The 22,405-nt window shown below is 48.5% G+C and overlaps 1 protein-coding gene across 1 annotated transcript; it reads left to right on the top strand.

The window, feature by feature from the left end:
• The first annotated feature begins 1,719 nt into the window (after nt 1-1,719).
• Nucleotides 1,720-22,086, top strand: Trim25 (tripartite motif containing 25). The gene is made up of 9 exons (XM_021177555.2): nt 1,720-2,389; nt 6,722-6,817; nt 11,611-11,844; nt 13,013-13,184; nt 15,690-15,752; nt 17,062-17,085; nt 17,456-17,554; nt 17,642-17,740; nt 18,045-22,086. The coding sequence occupies exons 1-9, from the start codon at nt 1,796-1,798 to the stop codon at nt 18,569-18,571; spliced, it is 1,908 nt and encodes a 635-aa protein (XP_021033214.1). The 5' UTR covers nt 1,720-1,795; the 3' UTR covers nt 18,572-22,086.
• Nucleotides 22,087-22,405: the final 319 nt, after the last annotated feature.

Genomic DNA, 22,405 nt, shown 5'->3' with positions numbered 1-22,405 from the left:
ACATAAAATAAATAAATCTTTTTTAAAAATGCAGTATGTGCACATATAAGAGAGAAAACATTTGTTAAATTTGGGAGTCCCCAAATCCCAAGTAAGTAAAAATTTCTCTCTCTCTCTCTCTCTTTTTTTTTTTTTTTTCAGTATTGAAAATTGCTAGGCAAGGGACTTTACCACCAAGCTGTATTCCCAGACCCTTATTACTTAAGTGGGGGTAGGGTGGGTTCTATGTAGCCCAGGCTGGCCTTGAATTTGAGATCCTCCTGCTTCAGTCTCCCCAGAGAGAGTTCTGGGATAATAGGTGTGTCCCACCTCACCCAGTTTAAAAGTATTATAACCAATCTGGCTTAGGTGAAGAAATCCTTAAGAGACACTTGTGTCTCAATCTATTACATTATTGAAACAGTGAACCCCAGAGAAATGGGAATTTCCTTGGAATCTCATGCTGGGAGAGACCAGAGGGAGAATTTGTCTCCTAAGAAAAGATTTCACAGTTAGAACAGCTTGTGGGACAGAACAGCTTACCAAATGAGACTGAATCCCAGACAATGATGGGCCACTGGTAGGCTGGACCAGGTCAGGACTGGCACTTAGATGCAAATATTTTTGCCTTCTGTTTTAACTCTGTTCTCACTTCAGAACGGGGAAGGTGGACTTGAGGGGTTTGCTGGGTCTCTTTTTTCTGTTTTCCTCTTTTAAGTAGGCTCTTTTAATTGGCTTAAGGACTGGTGGCTGGAGCTGACTTGGGGCAAAAGTTGTGACACCCAACTTTTGTAATATTAGGTTTTGTTGTTGTTGTTGTTGTTGTTGTTTTAAAGATCATCTACCATAAAAGGAACACCAAATCTGAATGGATGACCATAGGGTCCTGCCTTTAGGGCTTGGGAGGAGATTTGTCAGAGCCCACCATCAGGAAAGGAGAGGGAGCTAGATACAAAGGCAGCACAGCTGAAGGAAAGGGGAAGGAGGGGGAAGGGAAGGGGGAGGGAGGGGGAAGGGAGGGGGAAGGGAGGGGGAAGGGAAGGGGAAGGGAGGGGGAAGGGAAGGGGAAAACAGCCACAGTCTATAGAATTGTGTTTTGTTTCTTTTCTTTTCCTTAAATTATTATGTGTATGTTGGGGGGGGGGGGTCAATTTTGTGCAGTCTTAACCAGGGTTTTAGTAATTGTGTTTAGGTCTCATATTCTCTTGTCCAGCCATCTCCCCAACCCTATTTTTAGATGTTGAGACAGCCACTAACTCTCTATCCCAGGCTGGCATCGAACTCCTGTTGCCTCAGCCTCCTAAGTGACTAAATTACGGGCACGAGCCACCATGCTCTGCGTCAACAGTATTTTGTTCTGTTTGGCTTTGAGTTTTAATAAGACCGGTCCTGTTCTGGAGGGTTGATTGGTGACACCTCGGGGACACAGATAAATGTTCTCCAAAGCTCTGCTGCACTGTGCTAGGACATAGGCCCGGACCAGGAAGGTGGGGATATTCCAACCCCTGCGACAATTCATCTGCAGAGTGCCTCTGAAACTGCACCTGGTAGCCCTTGGGTCATGCGTCGCTCGGGTCCGCGGGGTGTGGAGAGCATCAGAGTTTCCCAGGTCCCATAATCACCTTTGGCTTCCAGCACCAGGAGGGAAAGCCTCCCGCCCACCGTCCGGCCCCCCAGGGACCCACGTGACTTCCTGAAGCCCCAGGGCGCCGCCCCTCCTGTTCAGTTTCGATTCCTTCCTCGCCTCTTCTTAAGTACCGCGCGGTAGGGTGCGCACTTGTCCCTGCGCGTCACGTCGGGTGAGCCCACGAGCGCGATGGCGGAGCTGAATCCTCTGGCCGAGGAGCTGTCGTGCTCCGTCTGCCTGGAGCTCTTCAAGGAACCTGTCACCACCCCGTGCGGCCACAACTTCTGCATGTCATGCCTGGATGAGACGTGGGTCGTCCAGGGCCCGCCGTACCGGTGCCCGCAGTGTCGCAAAGTGTACCAGGTGCGCCCGCAGCTGCAAAAGAACACGGTAATGTGTGCCGTGGTGGAGCAGTTCCTGCAAGCCGAGCAGGCGCGGACCCCGGTGGACGACTGGACGCCCCCTGCCCGCTCCGCTGCCTCCAGCGCAGCCACCCAGGTGGCCTGCGACCACTGCCTGACGGAGATCGCAGTGAAGACGTGCCTCGTGTGCATGGCCTCTTTCTGCCAGGAGCACTTGAGGCCTCACTTCGACAGTCCGGCCTTCCAGGATCACCCCCTGCAGCCGCCCATCCGTGACCTTCTGCGCCGCAAATGTACCCAGCACAACCGCCTTCGGGAACTGTTTTGTCCCGAGCATGGCGAGTGCATCTGCCATATCTGCTTGGTAGAGCACAAGACCTGCTCCCCTACGCCCCTAAACCAAGCCAGCAAGGACCTGGAGGTAGGGAGTGGCTGGTTGAGGGTATAGAGGACACCTGGACAAGCTGAATTGTGGAGAGGCCATCCTGGGTATCCCTGTAGTACAGTGGGTTGCTAGAGGAGATAGGCTTTGCTGGGCCAGAGATCCCATCCCTTCACAGACCTCATGGCCTTAGGCTCCGTGGGCCGCAATCTGGGAGTTGGGCAGTAGGTAGCCATCCCCACAGTCCAAACAAGTAGATTTTATATAGCCTCCAGCTCATCCATTATCGCCTGCCTTCTCCAACCCTCTTAGTTCTATTTTACATAGAGGACAATGGAAGGCACAGGTAAGAGTGCCTGCCCCAAGTCTGTATTTGTCCAGTGGAGTTCAGTAGTTTTGAATATTAACCAGGAACCCTGGGGGTTACCTCTCCACCCCCTTCAGATCCTGGCAGCACGAAAGGACTGTGTATGTTTAGTTCAGGAAAACAGACCCAGAGAAGTTAGCTTAGCAGGAACCAGGCTGCTTTGAGTCACAGCTTCTGGTTTCCTTTTCCCCTGTAGACCTCAGATCTGTTGAGTCCAGAGCATGGAGCAGTCTTGGAAGCTTGAGGTCAAGGGTAACAGAAGCCTCTGTTGATGTGGAGGGTGTGAATGGATAGGGAGTGTGAATACAGAGCCTCAGGAATCCCTGCTTGTGACTTTGGCACTGTGGTATAGCCCTTTTTTTTTTTTTTTTTTTTTTTTTGTTGTTGTTGTTTACTGTCTCACTATGTAGCTGCTCTGGAGCTCGCTATATTGACCAGGCTGGCTTTGAACTCACAGAGACCTGCCTGCCTCTGCCTCTCAAGTGCTGAGACTAAAGGCACGCGCTCAGTTGGTATAGTCCATCTTGCTGTGTGAAAATTGTGCAGGGCATAGTGGTGCATGCCTTTAATCTCAGCACTCGGGAGGCAGAGGCAGGCGGATTTCTGAGTTTGAGGCTAGCCTGGTCTACAGAGTGAGTTCCAGGACAGCCAGGGTTATCCCTGTCTCGAAAAACCAAAAAAAAACAAAAAAAAAAAAAAAAAAGAAAGAAAGAAAAGAAAAGAAAAAAAATAAATAAATTGAGCAGGAATTGGGCCTCTGGACCTGGGTCCACCTTGCTAAAGACTGGAAGTGTGTGTCAGGGAGTCAGGGTTCCTAATGGCCTTGTGGGGTTGCAATGATTTTAGTGGCTTTAGAGGTCCCCATCCCCCCATTATAGACTCAAAGCAGTCGTTGCCTTTCTTTGGTACATTTGTCAAAGTGTGATCTGATCTCCTTTCTCTCTCAAACATCTGAGAACTTGAGGCTTGTCCCAACATTGTGGAAGGAATCGGAAACCTGGGTGAGGTTGGCAAGCCTTGCCTTGGTGCCAAGATCCCAGCTCCGCTCCCTCCTGCCACAGCCCTTCCCTGGCCTTGCCTGCCTGTCTGGGTCTTAGTCAGGTTTCTTAGGATATCTTCCCCCCTGAGTCTTGGCACCTGGATCTACAGGTAACGTCTTTAGAGTTCTCTTCTTCAGTATACCCCATGTGGGTATGGGGTACGGGATACCTCCAAGTCTAGCTGTTCTGGGAGAAAGTCTGCCTTGCCTTTGGTGCCTTTGCCTTTGCTACCACCGAGCTAGCTGTTTGGCTTGAGGCAAGTCCCTACAGATCTCTGGGTAGGTCGAGAGCCACCAGGGAAGTGCTGCAGAGGCAGGAGCCAGTGTCAGGAGGCTTGGCACTTTAAGAGGCCCCTCCCAGATTCAATGCCAAGATTTTGGTTTAAATCGTGACCCCCAGCAGTAGCTTCCAGCTACAAAAGAACAAAATGGGGGACAGGATGGTCTCCAGTTACAGTGAACCTTGGGTGAAGCTGGTGTAGTGGCTCATGCCTGTAATTCCAGCACTTGGGAGGCTTAGGCAGATAAATCATCATGAGTTTGAGGCCAGCTTGGACCACATCATTTCAGGTCAGCTACAGGGTGAGACTCTTGTCTCAGAAAGACAACAACAAAAATAACCAGTGGCCAAGGAGATGGCTTGGCTGGTAAAGGGACTTGTTACCAAGGCTCTGGCCTGAGTTTGATCTCTGGGACCTATGGTAGAAAGAGAACCAACTCCAGCAAGCTGGTCTTTGACTTGACAATCCCTATGCATGTGATCGTGCATGTGAACTAAAAGAATGTGATAAAAGAAGCGAAAGTGGATAAGTCAACTCTCTGCAAGATTTCCATATAGGTTACTACCGTTTCTGTTACTGGGCTTGGGCACACTGGTCTGTGCTCTGGGGCAGCCCCAGGCAGGACAAAATGTCCAGATTGGTCTCTGTCCCAGTCAAGTGGACTTGCCATCAGTCCCTGTAGTAGTACCCTGCTGTATAAGTACGTATTTACCAAGGCAGAAGTAAGTGGGGGCATGAGGGGCCTCTCCAGCCAGGAGTGAGCGGCCATTCCTGCTGACTTTTTAATCCCAATATCAGGATTGCTCCTGCCAACCTAGTGTCCATATGTTTTTCAACCCAACCTTCCTGTCTCGGTGCCAGACCCTGGCAAGCGTGCTCAGTCTTGAGTATCACGGCTAAAAGTTTGGGGGTACAGACTCAGGCTCTCCCCCGCCCCCCCCCATGAAGGACCCAGGTCCTTGGTCTGCCACAAGCTCTCCCAGACTTCCCAAAGTTCTGTATCCTTGACCAGTCCTCGAGCTGCCCCTCTTTGATTTGGAGTGGGGTGCAGTGGACCCCCATCCACAATGAGGGGACTGTTATCTGTGCTTGCTTAATGGTGGATAACCTTTTTAGCGTGGAGGGCTCATAGTGCACTCAATTCTGGAATTGAGTCAGTTGCTAGCACCCGTGTGTTTCTTCCAGCCCGGGAGGTAGTTTTGCCTGGATTTGCCCTTTGACCCAAATCTATCTCAGCCACTGTTGGAGACCTGAGGTGGGGGAAGGGTTGTGTCACAGAGATTGAGCCAAATATCACTGATCTGGGCTTTCTGGCTACAGTTTGCGCAGCCTTGATCTCTGTGTCCGGCCCTTATGTGTGCCAGTGGATGGTGCAAATCCAGCCCCAAGGTTAGATCCGGTTCTGATGGAGTAGAGGAAGCAGAAAAGTAGAAGAGAGAGCTACTGTGTGTTGAGCTACAATATTTTTTTTGTAGAAATTCCTAGCACACACAGTTTGGTCACTTGTTTATAAGTTTAGTACCAGAGCCTAACCTGTGCCAGTTACTAACAATGTGGTCTTGGGTGAGTCACCTGATTCCTCGACATCCTTTTGTCATGTCTGAGTGATGTCTACTTCTCCTAGTTGCAGTAGAAGTTAGTAGGTGACAGGTGCTGGCAGAGTGTGTGAGCCCTTCGTAACAGCCCTCATGGGAGTGTCCCCTCTCCTCTCTGTATGCCACCAATCTATCTTAGCAGGGACATAGGAAACTTGCTCCTGGAGGTGGCTGAGAGCCAGACAGTTTTGAATCAGTGTAGCTCTTTCAAGCCCCAGTGGCCAGCTTACCCTGATTCTCAGCCCTCAGTGGTCCTGGCCTGGGGTGGCCAAGTACAGCTGTGCATTTGTCCCTGCCTTGCTGGAGGTGACAAAGCCTCTCCCAGCTTCCTTCCCCTGCTGGAAGTCACCCCTGGGGGAGGACAGCCTTGGGTGTTGGGCTCCTTTGTTGGGTCCCCTTCTCCTGGAAATGCCAAGGCTTTCTTAGTTCTCCAGAGCCTTTGATATTTTGTCTACTTTCAAGGCTGTTTGCTGTGGTAGGGTGAGTGACCTCACCCACCGGTACAGATGCAGCTGTTCCAGATTGTCACGTCTCTGTGAGCTGGGCCACTTGCTGTCCCCCTTGTTTGGATTTCATGAGCTGTAAAATGAGTAGGAGAAAAAGAAATGTATTAGAGTAGAAGCTGACATTTAGAATGACAGATCCTCCAGGCAGGGCTCTGAGCACAGTCCTTGGTTAGTCTTCCTGATCGTCCCTGTAGCCACTTAACTAGTGATTTCTGTTCATGGCCAAAGAAAGAGACAGAAGACACATGGCTGGGAACAGGCTTTCAAACAAACACGGTCATTTTGGTTCCAAGTCTTTTTTTTTTTTTTTTTGGTTTTTCGAGACGGTTTCTCCGTGCAGCCCTGGCTGTCCTGGAACTCATTCTGTAGACCAGGCTGGCCTCAAACTCAGAAATTCACGTGCCTCTGCCTCCCAAGTGCTGGGATTAAAGGTACCACGCCTGGCTGGTTCCAAGTCTTAACGTTTCTGTATTGTCTTCCTGAAGGAGCAGCGGAGTTAGGGAGGGAATGGTCCTCAGTGTGGGGGAGGGGCTAGGACCTAGGCTAAGGAGGGGCTCTCTCACCCTATGTGTTTTCTCTACAGTGCAAACTGAGGAATAAACTCGCTATCATGCACAGCCACATCAATGGGGCAACCAAAGCATTGGAGGATGTGAGATCCAAGCAGCAGAGTGTGCAGGTGAGTGACCCTCCTCCATTCTAACTCCAAACCCCCTCATTCTTCAGGGAGGACATGGCCTGGGCATGCCTGGGAATTGGGCGGTCAGCAGAGTGCTTAGGTAGCTCAATTGAAGCCTTGGGTTCCATCCTGATACCACAGAAACTGTGGTAGAAGCCAGGCGTGGTGGTGCACGCCTTTAATCCCAGCACTCTGGGCAGAGTTCGCCAGCCAGGTCTACAGAGTGAGTTCCGGGCCAGCCAGGGCTATCCAGAGAAACCCTGTCTCGGGGGAAAAAAAAGGAAAACCCACAAACAAACAAAACTGTGGTAGAGTGGGGTTATAAATTCAAGGCCACCTTTGGTTCCATAGTCAGTTCCAGACCAGCCTGGAGGGGGACAGGAAATCCTGGCTTTTGTTTCATTTTGTATTTGAGTCAGGGTCTCACTGTTTAGCCCTGGCTCTCAAGGAACTCACTGTGTGGCTTAATCTGGCCTCGAATCCACAGAGATATCTGCCTGCCTCTGTCTCCTAAGTGCTAAGTATTAAAGGTGTGGTGCACCCCAATGCAGGAAACTCTTGACTTAAAAAAAATAGCCTTGCAAAGCATTCAGAAAGCTATATGTCCAAGAAATAGCCTTTATAAATGCTCATCAAAAAACTCCCTGCAAGCCCGGCCTTGGGAGAATCATTAAAAATGAAGGGGTAAAAGGCTTAGAAAGATGGCTGAGTTCGTAAAGGTGATTGTTGTGTAGCCTGACCCCCCAAGTTCAACCCCTGGAATCCAAGTGAAGGTGGGAGGTGAGAACTGACATCGCAGAGTTGACCTCTGACCTCCAAATTCCTGCTGTGGTACGAGTCAGTAAATATGCCAGGCATGGTGGTGCACACTTTTAATTCCAGCACTTAGGAACTAGAGACAGGTGGATCTCTGTGAGTTCTGGGCTAGCCAGGCCTACATAGTGAGACCTGATCTAGGAAGGGGGAGGAAGCGGAAGATGAAGGAAGGGAGGAGGAGAAGAAATGATGATGATGACAACGACGATGATGAAATAATGATATTGTCATTGTTGTCACGTCGTCGTCCTCTGGGGAGAATCCTTCCTACCTCTTCCAGCTTCCAGGAGCTCAGGTCTTCCTTGTCTTGTTGCTGCTTCTGTCTTTCCAGTACCTTTCTTCCATCTACAATAAGACCATTGCTATTGGACTCAGGGCCTACCTGGCTAACTCAAGATGGTCTCTCTCCTTTTTTTTTTTTTTTTTAATTTTTATTTCACATGCATTGATGTTTTGGCTGCGTGCATGTCTGTGTGAGGGTGTCGGATCCTCTGGCACTGGAGTTACAGAGAGTTATGAGCTACCGTGTGGGTGCTGGGTATTGAACCCTGGATATCTGGAAGAACAGCCAGTGCTCTTAACCACTATGCCATCTTTCTCTCTAGTGCCCAGAGGATTTCACTCTTAATTTAAGTACATTTTCGAAGACCGATGATGATGATGATGATAGGCTATTAACATATGCCTGTCGGGCTTGGGATGTGTGTGTAGACTCACTTGGCAGTTGTGACTAAGATGGCTACATTCATGGCAAGCTGGATGGGTCACTTGAACAAACTTCTTGGGTAACCTCAGTAGTTCAGACACTAGGTCACCCTCACCTGCTTTCTCTAGCTTTCAAAAAAAGGAATAAGATGGAAGAGACTGGCAACAAGCAATTTCCTTTTATAAGCAATCACTGTGATGTTTGCTGCCCATACTACTTCTAGCCTTGCCTCAATGGAAGAAATTTAGCCACCCTGGCCAAGCCTAGTTGCAGAGGAGCCTGGAAAATGTAGTCTAGAAAGCTGTATACCAGGTGACTCTCCTGTGTGTTCTCTTACTAAATAGAAAAGGAGGAAGTGGGCTGGAGAGATGGCTCAGTGGTTAGGAGCATTGACGGCTTTTCCAGAGGTCCTGAGTTCAATTCCCAGCAACCACATGGTGGCTCACAACCATCTGCAATAGGATCTAGAATGCCCTCTTATGGTGTGTCTGAAGATAGCAACAGTGTACTCATATTAAATAAATAAATCTTTAAAAAAAGAAAGAAAGAAAGAAAAAGAAAAGGAGGAAGTGACGGACACACCTTTAATCCCAGCACTCTGGAGGCAGAGGCAGGTGGACTTCTGAGTTCGAGGCCAGCCTGGTCTACAAAGTGAGTTCCTGGACAGCCAGGGCTATACAGAGAAACCCTGTCTCGAAAAAACAAAAACAAAAGAAAAAAAAGAAAGAAAAGGAGGAAGTGACACAGAAAGATATTCGTGTTCCCAAGAGGAGGTACTCTGGAAGGATACCTAAGTGGAGAATGAGTTGAGGGTCAATGAAATGGATCAGCGGGTAAAGGTGCTTGCCGAACAAGCCTGAAAGCTTGAGTTCAATCCCAGGGCCCACGATGGAAGAAGAGAACCAACTCCTGAAAGTTGTCCTCTGACCTCGTTGTCCTCTGACCTCCACGTGTGCACTGAGGGTGTATGCACACACTGAGAGCAGCAGCAACAACAAAAGTAATAATAAGTTTAATAGGATTTGTTTTTTTTTTATTTGTTTTTATTTTATGTGCACTATTGTTTTGCCTGAATGTGTATCTGTGTCAGTGTCTGACATTGGACTTACAGACAGTTGTGAGCTGCTATGTGGGTGCTGAGAATTGAACCTGGGTCCTCTGTAAAAGAGCAGTCAGTGCTCTTAACCCGATCCATCTCTCCAGCCCCAAAGTGAATAATATTTTTTTTAATATTTACTTATTATTTATTTTATATGTAAGTACACTGTAGCTGTCTTCAGACACACCAGGAGAGGGCATCAGATGTCTTTTAGGGTGGTTGTAAGCCACCATGTGGTTGCTGGGATTTGAACTCAGGACCTTTGGAAGAACAGTCCGTGCTCTTAACCGCTGAGCCATCTCTCCAGCCCCACAAAGTGAATAATTTTTAAAAAGGTGAATTCCACTCTCTTGGTGTGCATTGTGTAGTTTTTGTTTGTTTGTCGTGTTTGATTCTGAACTATTGAAGTTACTCAAGAAAGCTGTTCAAACATTCTATTGAAACCACACTGTCTACCAGAAACATCCTGACCACCTCTGATTAATTTAATATGAATTTGAGTTACGTGTGTGGTGGCAGGCCTTGAACCTTGGACCCATGACCTCACACATGCTAGGTAAACACTCTGCCACTGAGCTATGCTCCCAACCTCCTCTGAAACTAATTTTAGTAATGCAACTTACTTATCTCAGTGTGTCCAAAGTGTTATTCCAATGTATTATCAATAAATTTTCCTTTGATGGTACTGGGGAGTGGACCTAGGTCCTTGTGCATGCCCGTCAAGTGCTCTACAAGTGAGCTGACTCTAGCTCAGTAAAAAGTATTAATGAAGCCGGGCGTGGTGGCGCACGCCTTTAATCCCAGCACTCGGGAGGCAGAGGCAGGCGGATTTCTGAGTTCGAGGCCAGCCTGGTCTACAGAGTGAGCTCCAGGACAGCCAGAGCTATAAAGAGAAACCCTGTCTCGAAAAACCAAAAAAAAAAAAAAAGTATTAATGAATTTGGGGTGGGTATTAAGTCTTTGACGTCCATTCATTGTCTACTCTCAAGTTATGGGCCTTTTTTTTTTTAAATTTTTTTTTGAGATGGGGTTTCTTTTCTTATGGTTTAAGAGCTTTATTATAGAAATGCAGGGGGAAAGAGAGAAGGGAGAGAGAGAGAGGAAGTAGGAGAGGAGAGGACAAAGAGAAAGGGAACAGGAGAGAGAAGTGAGAGGTAAAGGAACAAAGGAATAAGAGAGTAAGAACGAAATGGGGTTTCTCTGTGTAGCCCTGGCTGTCCTGGAACTCGCTGTGTAGACCAGGCTGGCCTCAAACTCAGAGATCCTCCTGCCTCTGCCTCCCAAGTACTAGAATCAAAGGTGTGTGCCACCACTGCCCAGCTGACTTGACATGTTTCAAATGCTCAGAAGCCACGTGTCGCACTGAAAAGAAGAGTTCTAAAGGATGGTCGTCTTTGATCATCTTTAGGAATTTGTTTGAAATTGTTTCATGCCTCCCGGAAAGCCACAAATCCTTGGGCTCAAGTGACCCTCCTGCCTCAGTCTCTGGAGGAACTGGAGTAATAACAAATTATGTGACTAACTCACTTTTTTGCTGTTTCAAAAAATTTGCTTGTGAACAGTCGTCTCCCCTCTCCCACCATCCCAATTTGGAGACAAGGGTCACATGTATGTAGCCTGGGGTGGCTTCAAGTATATAGTGTAGCCAGTGGTGGCCTTGAAATTCTCATCCTCCTGTCGCAGCCTCCCTAGTGCTGGGATGAGAGTTATGAGTCACCACACCGGGCTTTGCTTGGTAACACTCTGTCTGTCTGTTTCTTTGGTTGGTTGGATGCTGGATTTTGAGACAGGGTTTCTCTGTGTAGCCCTGGCTATCCTGGAACTCACTCTGTACACCATGCTGGCCTTGAACTCAGATATCTGCCTGCCTCTGCCTCCAAGGGTTAGGAAAGGCATGCACTGCCACCAGCCTGGCGCGTGTGAACTTCTTACGTGTATTTCTCTAGGCAAGTAGTTAAAGTACCTTCCTAGGAATTGGGGTTGCTGGGTCTTGAGGTGTGTTCACCTCCAGATGGGCAGGAGTTTGCCAAGTGGCTGCCCAGGGTGGCAGCATGAAGTGTCACAGAGTTCCTGGTGCTCCATATACACACACACACAAACACACACAACACAGGAGTGCAACCTTAGCGTTATCAGCAGTCTGACAGGAGCCCCTTCATCTTGGCCTCGTAGGATTCTATGAAGAGGAAGATGGAACAGCTGAGACAGGAGTATATGGAAATGAAGGCTGTCATCAATGCAGCAGAGACCAGCTCCTTGCTCAAGTTGAAGGAGGAGGAGAAGAGAGTCTATGGAAAATTCGACACCATCTACCACGTTCTTGTCAAGAAGAAGACTGAGATGCAGAAACTGAAGGCAGAGGTTGAGCTCATCCTGGACAAAGGGGATGAGTTTGAGTTTCTGGAGGTGAGTTGTGGCTCGGGTGCTGTGTGTGTGTTCTGCCCGTGTTCTGCCTAACATTGCAGAGCTGATAGGAGTCTGGACCTCATAGAGTCAGGGCTTTAAGAGGTCAGTTTGGAAAGCTCCCAGAGACATACTGAATGTCTACACTCTGCAGTAGCTTACCTGAATTTAGGGGCTTTAGAGAACCTCTGATGATTATCTCCAGGTTCCCTCAGCTCAGCGTCTGGGCGTGGCTTCCAGGCTATTGCCCTAGCACCAGTGGTCTAGCTACAGGCTGGGCTGTATTGATTTTGGAGAGCAGGGTTGTTTTTTTTTTTTTTCCAAGAGCACCTGGCTACTTAGTTCCTCGGGGCTATAGATTAAGTGTACATTTTCTTGCTGGCTGTCAGCTGAGGCCTTCTTTCAGCTTGCCAACCAGTGTTTGCCTAAGCCAGCAGAAACATTCCTCTTGAAGGCCTCTTACCCCGTTAAGTCTGGTCTACCCAGGATAATCACCCTTTCTATTAATTCAACTGGTTGATAATCTTTATTGTTCCTGTGGTATTGTTCCCTCTCTGTTTCTAGTAGTTTGTCATGCAGTAATGCCCTTTCCATCTGCCCTGTACTTGGGATGGTTATGGGGGACTCTTGGGAGCTTCTTACTGTGTCACTCCCTGTATAGTGTTAGTGTTTCAGATTATGCCTCCCCCCCCCCAACTACCACCACCACCATAGTGCTGATGATGTCATTTCAGATGTGCTTGTTCTGTGTAGCCTTTGGCTATAAGCCACATCTTGTCACTTATCTCTTCTCCCTCACCTGTCTAGTTCACGGCCCAGATCTCTGTGAACTACCTCGTTTGGTCCCCCAAGGACCCAGATTCCCTGCTCAGTACAGGGATGGTGGAACTTACTCTGTTCGGTTTTTTGCTACTCCAGGAAGCTCATTCCTATGCCTAGAAACTACTGAGTTCCGTGAGAAAGGATTCAAAGACCTTGTCTGAACCCCCTTCTTAAAGTTCTTAAGAGAGCACTCCAGCTCGTTTTCAGGATCAGTAACCTTGGCCGTGTGATTGAGGCAGGAAGTTGGATTTCCTGTTGCCATAGGAACCATCAGTGGGGTCTCTGAGGATGCATCCCCAACCCTGGCTTTCCTCCAGTCACCTGTGCTTCACACCTTGGCTTGTTCCAGAAAGCTGCAAAATTGCAAGGAGAGTCAACAAAACCAGTCTACATCCCTAAGATAGATCTGGATCATGATTTGATAAAGGGAATCTACCAGGGTGCGATGGACCTCAAGAGTGAGCTGAAGCACTCCATTAAGAAGCTACAGGAGAAGAAGGCTGAGGAGCACAATGGCTCAGGTAACAACGGTGACCCATCCGTCGCTGATGATGAACCCTTTGGTGCCTTAGGGTGGGAGAGGCGTCAGGCAGAACATTGGCTCTTGAATTTCAAGGGTCCTGAAGCTGTCTCTGCTTTGTCCTGACGACACAGCTACTCTTCCAGGAAGAGGATGGAGGCTTGTTATTCTGATGGGCACTGGAGGCCAGCATGGATGGGCTTTGAGTAGACTCTGGGTTGCCAGTGTGTTTGGTGGACAGAGGGCTAGCTTCAGGGTCAGAGAACTGTGAAATTCCTCCTTACCTTTGCATTCCTTCCTCCACATCCCAACCACCATCATGTTTCTCAGCTTTATACACACACACACACACACACACACCACTGACTGCCAACACCCGATTCTGGGGTCTGGGGGGGACTGGTCCCATTGTGTGCTAGACAAGTACCCCACCACAGACCCCTGTACCTAACTAACCCTTGGCTTTTGAAACAAAATCTATCTAGGTAGCCCAGGCCATCTGTCACCTCCCAAGTCCTGGGATTACCGGTGTAAACCAGCACACCTAGCTGTCAAATATTTCCTTTCACTTCTGACCCTGCCCACTGAGCCTGGTGAAACACCATCTGTCAGCTGCCTGATCATCACCTGCTCCATGCCCATGCTAGCTTCCTACAAGGCCCGCTATTATAGCCAGGGAGGTTTTATAGGATATAGATGTCACCGGGTTTCCCTCGTATCCCCTTCGGGAGCTTTCCAGTTAACCTAAGATGGCAGGCCAGACCCTTGACCTTGGCTGACCAGCAATAATAGGTGCTGTCTTTTCATCTCTGGGTCCCCGCAACACCTCCCACCACCTCTCTCCATTCAGTCTCTCTGTGCCATGCCTCCTGCCACAGGCCCTTTGTATAAATCCTCCCTGGCACACGTTGCTTGGGGATTCTTCACCAGCTAATCCCTTTCTACTGTTTCTTTGTATTTTTGGTTTTGCTCCACTGCCAACCAAACCTAGGGCCTTCATATACCAGGCAAGTGCTCTACCACATGGTCCCCTTGAACGTTTTATTTATTTGTTTGTTTGTTTGTTTGTTTGTTTGTTTAGAGACAGGGTCTCTCTACTTGTAGCTCTGGTTGTTCTGGAACTTGCCATGTGGACCAAGCAGTATCTCTAACTCACCGAGATTCCCCAGCCACGGGCCTCCCAAGTGTTGGGATTAAAGGTGTGCACCACCACCTCCTGGCATTGAAGAAGGATCTTGTTGAGTTGCCTAGGCTGGCCTTGAGTTTGTAATCCTCCTGCCTCAGGCTCCTAAGTGAGAATTCATATTCCATGTGCCATTAGGCATTTTGGTTGTGTTAGGCGTCTTTTCTCGTGGCTGTGATTAAACTATCCAGACAAAAGCAACTTAAGGGAGAAAAGGCTTGTTTCCGCTCACAGTCCAGGTCGTAGTCTGTGCCACAGGCCAGGCGGCAGGGCTTGAGGCTGCTGGTCACATGGTTTCTGAAGTCCAAAGTGCAAGGCGTGTTTGCACATTAGTGCTCAGCTCGCTTTCTCCATTTTATACAATTCACCTTTCCAGTCAAGGACTAGAGCATCCAGAGTGGACAGCTCCTCCCACCTCAACCAATGGAATCTTGAGAACCCCCACCCCTCACCCCCACCCCAGACGTGCTTTAACGTGGCCCATCACATTGGGTTTTCCTCTCACCGTGTGAAAATCATGAAACCGTTACATTTTTCTGCCAGGTTCCCTTAAAACCTTCTCCTTTAAAGAGAAAACACATTTATTTATTCAGTATGAATACGTGTATGTATATGTGCATGTGTGTGGACATATGCACTCTGATGTAGGGGCTAAGGTCAGAGGACAACTTATGGAAGTCAGCTTTCTCCTTCCACTGTGTGGGTCCTGGAGATAGGACTCAGGTTTGGTGGCAAGCTCCTTTACCCACAGAGCCATCTTGACAGAGTCATTTCCACTCTTGGGAGTAGGATTCTGTTCTTTGGGGATGCAGGTGATGGCCCTGAACGTCACTGTGGCCATCCCAGTGTCCTTGCAGAAGAGCTTCTGAAGCAGGTAGAGATGAGGTTCCTTGTGGAAGGTTCTGGAAGTACTTCACATGGATTGTATGAGTAACTAGACTGCCAAGAGAGGGAGGAAAGGACTAGAGGGCAAGAACCTGACATTGACTTAGCCTCCACTCCACACCAGACACCTTGATCTCACTCAGGGGTCCCATCAGCCATCAACTTCACATTCTCCCTGATGTATGGCCAGAGAGAGAGAGCAACCAGAGAAGTCCCGGAGCTGGGTGCTGATGGAGGAAGACTTTTTCTTAAGCAGAGGAGAGAAGGAACAAACATAATTGGTCCACCTCACACTGATTCTATCTCATGCAAATGACTGAATGGGACATGCAGTGGGCGGGCTGTCTGTGTGGATGTTCTGCCCCAGCCTCAACAAACCTGGCTCTTAGAGTTGGTGGGGAAGATCCACATACAGCTGGACCCTTTTCTCTGGCACAGGTAACAAGGGAGACCAGACAGAGTCCACTTTTAAACCCGTACACCCTTCGAAGAAGACCACTCGTAAGTAGCCCCTCGTTTTTTTTTTCTGGTGTCCGTGTGGCTGTGGCTGGCAGATGCATGGTTGAAACTGTCACAGGGGCTACTGAAGCTTCTAGATGGTCACAGACCATCTCAGGTTTTCACAGGGGTGTGTGTGGGTGTGTACGTGCACTGTGATACACATGTGGAAATTGGAAGTCAACCTTGGGCGTCAGTCCTTACCCTCCACTTTATTTGAGGCAGGGCCTCTTATGTGCCATGGTATAAGTCAGGCTTTCTGGCCTGAAGGCTTCTGGGCATTCTCCTGTGATAGACAGCCATCGTCTTGCTGTAAGACTTCTGGGATTTCAGACGCATGCTAGCCCATCTAACCTTATCTGGGATCTGAAGATCTGAACTCAGGTCCTCAGGCTTGCGTGGCATCTGCTTCACCCACTGAGCCATCTTCCCAGCCCCATGTTTCTCTCTCTTCCCCCGTATTGCCCTCTCCCAGTGAGCCATAGAAAATGTTTCCCTAATTATCCCTACCAGTGAGAATTTGATTGTACACACGCACAGTGTATATTGGTTTATTTATAAAACGGGTAAGCAGACTGTGCTGGCGCATGCCTTTGATCCCAGCACTGGGGAGGCAGAGGCAGGTGGATCTCTGTGGGTTTGAGGCCAGCTTGGTTTACATAGTGACTTCTAGGACAGCCAGGGCTATGTAGAGAGACCCTGCCTCAAGAAAAGAAGAGAAGAGAAGACTTTTTACATTCCACGCTTCAAGCATTGGATTTTACCCCTGTTCCCCTCCCCCCAACAACAGTGGTGTGCCCGTCATTGAGAATGTGGTTATGGAGTTAGGAGTGTGAGTCTCCTTGTCATTCACATTTGGAAAACAGTGACATTGGAGCCCATGGGATGTTATGATAATAAGTGATGTTCCCATGGGGACTGGTTGTGAGAGCTCTTCGTAACCCTTATTAAAGGGGAAGCTATGACTTTCCCCAAGGTTCAGTATGAAATGGCATCAGGGTGCCCTGGTGCCAGTGAGTGTCAGGAGGATGAGAGGACTCCATGCGTTGCATTGTTGCTTGTGCCTTGTCTTATCGTGTGGGCTGTCTTCAGCAAACCGCTGCTCGGTATCGGTTCCTCTGAGGGCTGGAACACCTGGTGACCTTGTGCTTTTGGTCGATGTGTGTTTTCAGCCGCTGCCTTATAGTTCAAGTTCATCCATCCGTCCTTAGCTGGTATGAGTCAGATGTATGCTGGTGAATGTTACTATGGTCTTTTGTGTGTGTGACAACATGCTTTAAAATATCCTAATCTGAAAATCTTTCCTTTTCAGAAGACAAGAAGACCAAGAAAACCCGTAAGTTGTCCATCTGTGTATCTTTTTGTTCTCGTGACTTGCGTGAGTCTAGAGCTAACATTGATAGCAACAATTGACCTGCTTTAACGAGGGTCCTGCAATGCACCTGTTCTTACAAATGTGTGCCCGTGAGGATGGGCAGCTCTGAACAGGGGGTGGAGGATGGGCATGGGGATGCGTGGGTAGATAGTTGAATGGGTGGATGGTAAATGGGTAGGGCAGATAAAGAGCCCTCGTCTGGACTCACTTGTGTGGCCCTGGCTGGTCAGATGTGTCTGTGGAAGTTGAGAGTCATCTTGGAAGGGAAGAGAAATCATCTAGTCCTCTGGGTTGTATTGCTATTCCATGGTTGTCCTTCCTCACCTCCCAGCTGTTGCTCCCAGCCCTCCATCCCACTTCTCATCCAGCAAGTTGCCCACCTTTGGAGCTCCTGGCCAATCACTGGATTTGAAAGCAACTTCCCCTGATGGTGAGTGGTGTGGACAAGCCCCAGGGAATTTGGTACCATTTGTCCTGAGTTCCCATCTGGAATACTATTCTCTGTTTTGTCTTCTAGCCGCACCCAAAGCCAGTGCTGCACAGCCAAGCTCTGTAGGAGTCAAGGCTAAGGTGCTAGAAAACTTCTTAACCAAGTCCAGAACGGAGCTTCTGGAGTGTGAGTAGCTTGCCTCTGTGGGTGGCTTCATGCATACCTGGGTGGTAGGTGGGTGGATGAATAGATAGATGAATGGGTGATCAATGCCCTGGGGAGTAGGTAGCTAGATGATGTGTGTATCTGAGTAAGTGTTCTGATAGATGAATGGTTAGTTAGATGGATGGGTAATTAGATGATTGGGTGAATGGGAGAGTAGATGGATGGATGGGTATGTGGATGTGTGGATGGACAAAATAAAAGTGCTTTAAAAGTGCAGGCACCTTGGGTTCCTTGTCAAAATTCCCTGGGGGGGATGTCTTCTCAGATTTCGTGAAAGTCATCTTCGATTACAATACCGCCCACAACAAAGTGTCTCTGTCAGACAACTACACCACCGCCTCTGTGTCCAACGGGCTCCAGCACTACCGGACCCATCCCCAGAGGTTCACCTACTGCTCTCAGGTCCTGGGGCTGCACTGCTACAAGAAAGGCATTCACTACTGGGAGGTGGAACTCCAGAAGAACAACTTCTGCGGTGTAGGCGTCTGCTACGGCAGCATGGAACGGCAGGGCCCCGAGAGCCGGCTGGGCCGCAACCCCAACTCATGGTGTGTGGAGTGGTTCAATAACAAGATCTCCGCCTGGCACAACAACGTGGAGAAGACTCTGCCCTCCACCAAGGCCACTCGAGTTGGCGTGCTGCTCAACTGTGACCACGGCTTTGTCATTTTCTTTGCGGTCACCGAAAAGGTGCACCTGATGTATAAATTCAAGGTGGACTTCACTGAAGCTCTGTACCCAGCCTTCTGGGTGTTCTCAGTGGGTACCACCCTCTCTATCTGTTCCAAGTAGCCAGGTCCCTAGGCTAGCCACAGACACTTGGGCTTGCTGGGAAACATCCAAGACTGGAGGGAACTCTGAACTTCTGAGTCCCTGTCAGATAAGAGATTGGGAGGGGAGCTGGGGAAGGGGTGGGAAGAATCAAAGGGGGCGGGGTTAGGCTCAGAAAGGGGTGGGGCGATTGTCTTGTGGGTGGAGAAGCATATCTACCTCCTCATGCCCCGGAGGGCAGGGTGACCTCCTGCCAGTGTTCTGGGAAATCTCCAGGCTGCAAGTTACTTGAGCCTCAAAGAGCGAAATTATTAGTGTTCCTGTTCTCTTACAGAAAAATCTATAGCTATTAGTTATGTTCTTTCTCAGGTGACAGATGTCCACCCTCTTCTACTCTCTGGGGTAGCCTTCAGATCTTTGTGTTTTGATTATGACCTAGATTTTTTTTTTTTTAAGCCAGCTGTAGTGGTGCATGCATTTAATCCGAGAGCCTTTGGGAAATAGAAGCAGACACATCTTGATGAGTTCGAGGACAGCCTGATGTATATAGTGGGTTTTAGAACAGATTGTCTCTGAAAAACAAACAAAAATCCAGTTTTTGAGTTCTGTATATATATATATGTATATATATATTATCTCTTTGGTGCTGGGGTCTGAATCTATGGCCTTTACCCCTGAGCTGCATCCCTACTCTGAATTTCCATATAACCCTTCCCCCACAAGGAACCTTTTGTAGATAAGGCTGCAGCCTGTGTTGATTTGTGTCAAGGTAACCCAGACCTGGTTGAGACGGAAGTCTTTCCCTCTTCAAGGGCCATGGAATTAGAGGCCTTTCGTCCCATAGCCTAGGCTGGGGGTGGGGGTTGGGGAGCAGAACCCTGGCTGGATTGTGGGAGCCTTGATGGCTTTGCTCTTACTGTTATCTTGCCTTGACAGCTGTTCCCAACAGTAATGTCCCCCTCCTCTGGATTGTAGATACTGGGCTGATGGCTATAAATGCCGCCATTTGCCTTTTGTGGCTTCTGTCACAGTTAAGTGGACAGCCACACCACATTCCCAAAGCCTACCGTCATGGAGACTGGAGGTGTGTGGTTGCTTCAGGAACCTTGCTAGATCACCTATTGGTGGACGGCCTATGGCCTGAAGCGTCCTAAAAGAGATGCGCGGGAGATAGCTGGATTCCTGTTTATCTCTAGCCACAGATTACAGGCCCAGTGATGAGTCAGACCCATCACCTGCCCTGACCCTTTCTGCTCTCTTCCTCATTTTTGAGCCAATTCCAGATGCTCATGTAGACCAAACTACAGGTTAGGAAGACTTTGAAGAATGAGGAAACAATAAATAAATAACAAGGAGAGTCCAGGCAGTGGCTGTTTTCTCTGCTGTCTTTCACACAGTGAAAATCGCCCAGGCCATAAAGGGCAGGGATGGATGACTGACTGGGATCTCCCTACCTCCTGTCGTGATGTCAAATCCAGAAGATGTGAGGATTTGACCTCTTGTGACAGGAGTCCAGCTCTCTCTTTCCTAAGTGGGGAGCTCCTGCTTGTAAGCATTCTTATGAAGTGAGGTCACCATAGGGAAGGTAGGCCCTAGACCTTTTCATTTGATGGATATTTGAGAACACATCTCAGGTCTTTATGGAATTCCAGGCTCTTACTATTGGCATTCCCGACAGACGTGTGATCTGTGTCTTCTCCCAGAGGGATATTCTATTCCCTTTAAGCATCTTGGCAGGGAACATGTCCCTGTAGATGGTATGTGGGCTTTGAAAGGTTTCTTCCTTTCCCACACAAATTCTTGGCGATGCTTCTTCAACTTTGAAGATGCCCAAAAAGCTTCTTTGCGGCCTTGTTTTGAGCCTTGTTTGAGGCCAGATCAGACTTGGGAAACAACTAGGTTCAGAGAAGTGGAACGCCAAGGATTAACTCAGGAGTCCTGCCATGGGCTCTTCTGCAGAAAAGGAGCGGGACAGTCAGGACTCTTTCCCAGGCAGTGTGCAGCTCAGGCTAGGAAGGCATGTGTCCCTCTGTTGATGAGAGAGCCAAGCAGGCAACCAAAGCCCAGAGCTGTGCAAGATGCTTTGGAGTTGTGAGTGGAGGGGTGTGCCCTTGCTGTCTGGTACTTTTCTGTTTGCAGTGGTAAGACCTTACCTTAACCATAAGCATTTCTGGGTAGGTGGACTAAGAGTTCATCAGAGTGCCCATCTCACTTAGCTCTTTGCAGAGTCAGGCAGGTGGGAAGGTGGGGGATGGCTCTGCTCAAATCCTCTTGTCATTCCAACATGGAAGAGACTCCTAACGTGGGTGACAAGAAAACCCCAGGGCCCTGTAGACATTACAGAAATTTCCAGAAATGTTGATGTAAAATCCTGTCCGTTGATCAAGGTACCGGGGACTGTCTCAGTCACTCTGGTGTGATAAACTAAAGGTGGAATCTTTGTATTTTTCTGATCACGCAGAAATTGATTTTTTTTTTTACCTATTACTAATAGCGATATTTTATATTTTATACTATTGATTTTTAATTGATAATTAATTACTAATGTTTCCACTCTGACGTCTTGAACTTAGTGTTTTTAGAGGTAACTCATCATTAAGATAATCATTCATTGTACAGGGCAAGGCTGGCTGCTGTACCTTACTTTGTATGCAAACAGCGTCCACCATCCTCTCTGGATTGAGGTGTGGGTGAAAGATGTCACTCAAGCTGAAATCCACTGTCGAGGTACCCACCCCCTAAGAGCTACTGCCCAGGGCCTCTGGGTGCTCAGGCCCTGCTCCAAAAGCCCGCCGTAGCGTAGCTTGGATCACATGAAACTGGATAAAGAACACTCAAGAGAGAATGTGTGGACTTAGCTTCAAGACAGTGCCGGGGTGGGACACTGATAAGGGGTAAGCCTACTTGAGTAACCAGCAAACTGCGGTGGGAACCCACAGCTTGCTTGCATATTTTTCTTGCGGTTGCATAGACTTGACCATTTCTATCATAAGTTAAATAGTGAAATGGAAAAGTCTTGACCATAGATAAACCCTATTCATGATCTCTACATAGGACTCTTTGGCTGTTAAAGAATTAGGCATGCCTTTGTCGCTGGCTTGTGTGTTTGTGTGTGTGCGTGCGTGTGTTCATTTGCGTGAGTGCGTGTTTAATTTCCTGACAGGATGGAGTGCCATTGTTATTTGTCTGCCTTGTGCCTGACACAGCGGAATTTATGTCAAGAGATGACCCAGGATGGTAGCTAGCCACTACCAGCCTGGTGATTGATTACAGGGTTAAGGGGTTGAGGTCAGCCCAAGACCTCTGTGAATCCTGCCTACAGATAATGGTTCAATTCCAGCCCCAGTTGAGACCTAGTGCAATTTCCGTGCACTAGGAACACGTAGCTGTGCTTTAGGCTGATGCACTCGTGTCCTGTGATGGCAGGACAGGGAGGCTGTGTGCTCGAGACCCATCTAGACCTTGCCCTGTTTGTGTCTTTATTTGACTGCTTCTGATTCTTTTTCTTTTGAATAAAGTTTAAATCATAAATGCGACATTGTCCTGCCTTCTGCAAACGACAAAATGGGTGGGAGGCAGATCACAGTCTCTCCCAGGATTTGCAGGTATTCGCGGTGTGTGCCTGAGGTCAGGCAAGGCATGGGGGAGGGGGTGGGGTTAGGGGGTGGAGGTACTGTGTCCCTTAACTTGGGGCACCACATTTAACTCTTTTTTTTTTTTTTTAAGATTTATTTATTTATTATATGTAAGTACACTGTAGCTGTCTTCAGACACACCAGAAGAGGGAGTCAGATCTTGTTACGGATGGTTGTGAGCCACCATGTGGTTGCTGGGATTTGAACTCCTGACCTTTGG

Source organism: Mus caroli, unplaced genomic scaffold, assembly GCF_978045245.1.
Source record: "Mus caroli unplaced genomic scaffold, Mus_caroli_1 scaffold_13, whole genome shotgun sequence".
NCBI classification, from domain to species: domain Eukaryota; kingdom Metazoa; phylum Chordata; class Mammalia; order Rodentia; family Muridae; genus Mus; species Mus caroli.
Note: the sequence above shows the minus strand (reverse complement) of the source record. Positions and strands in the feature narration are given on the sequence as shown.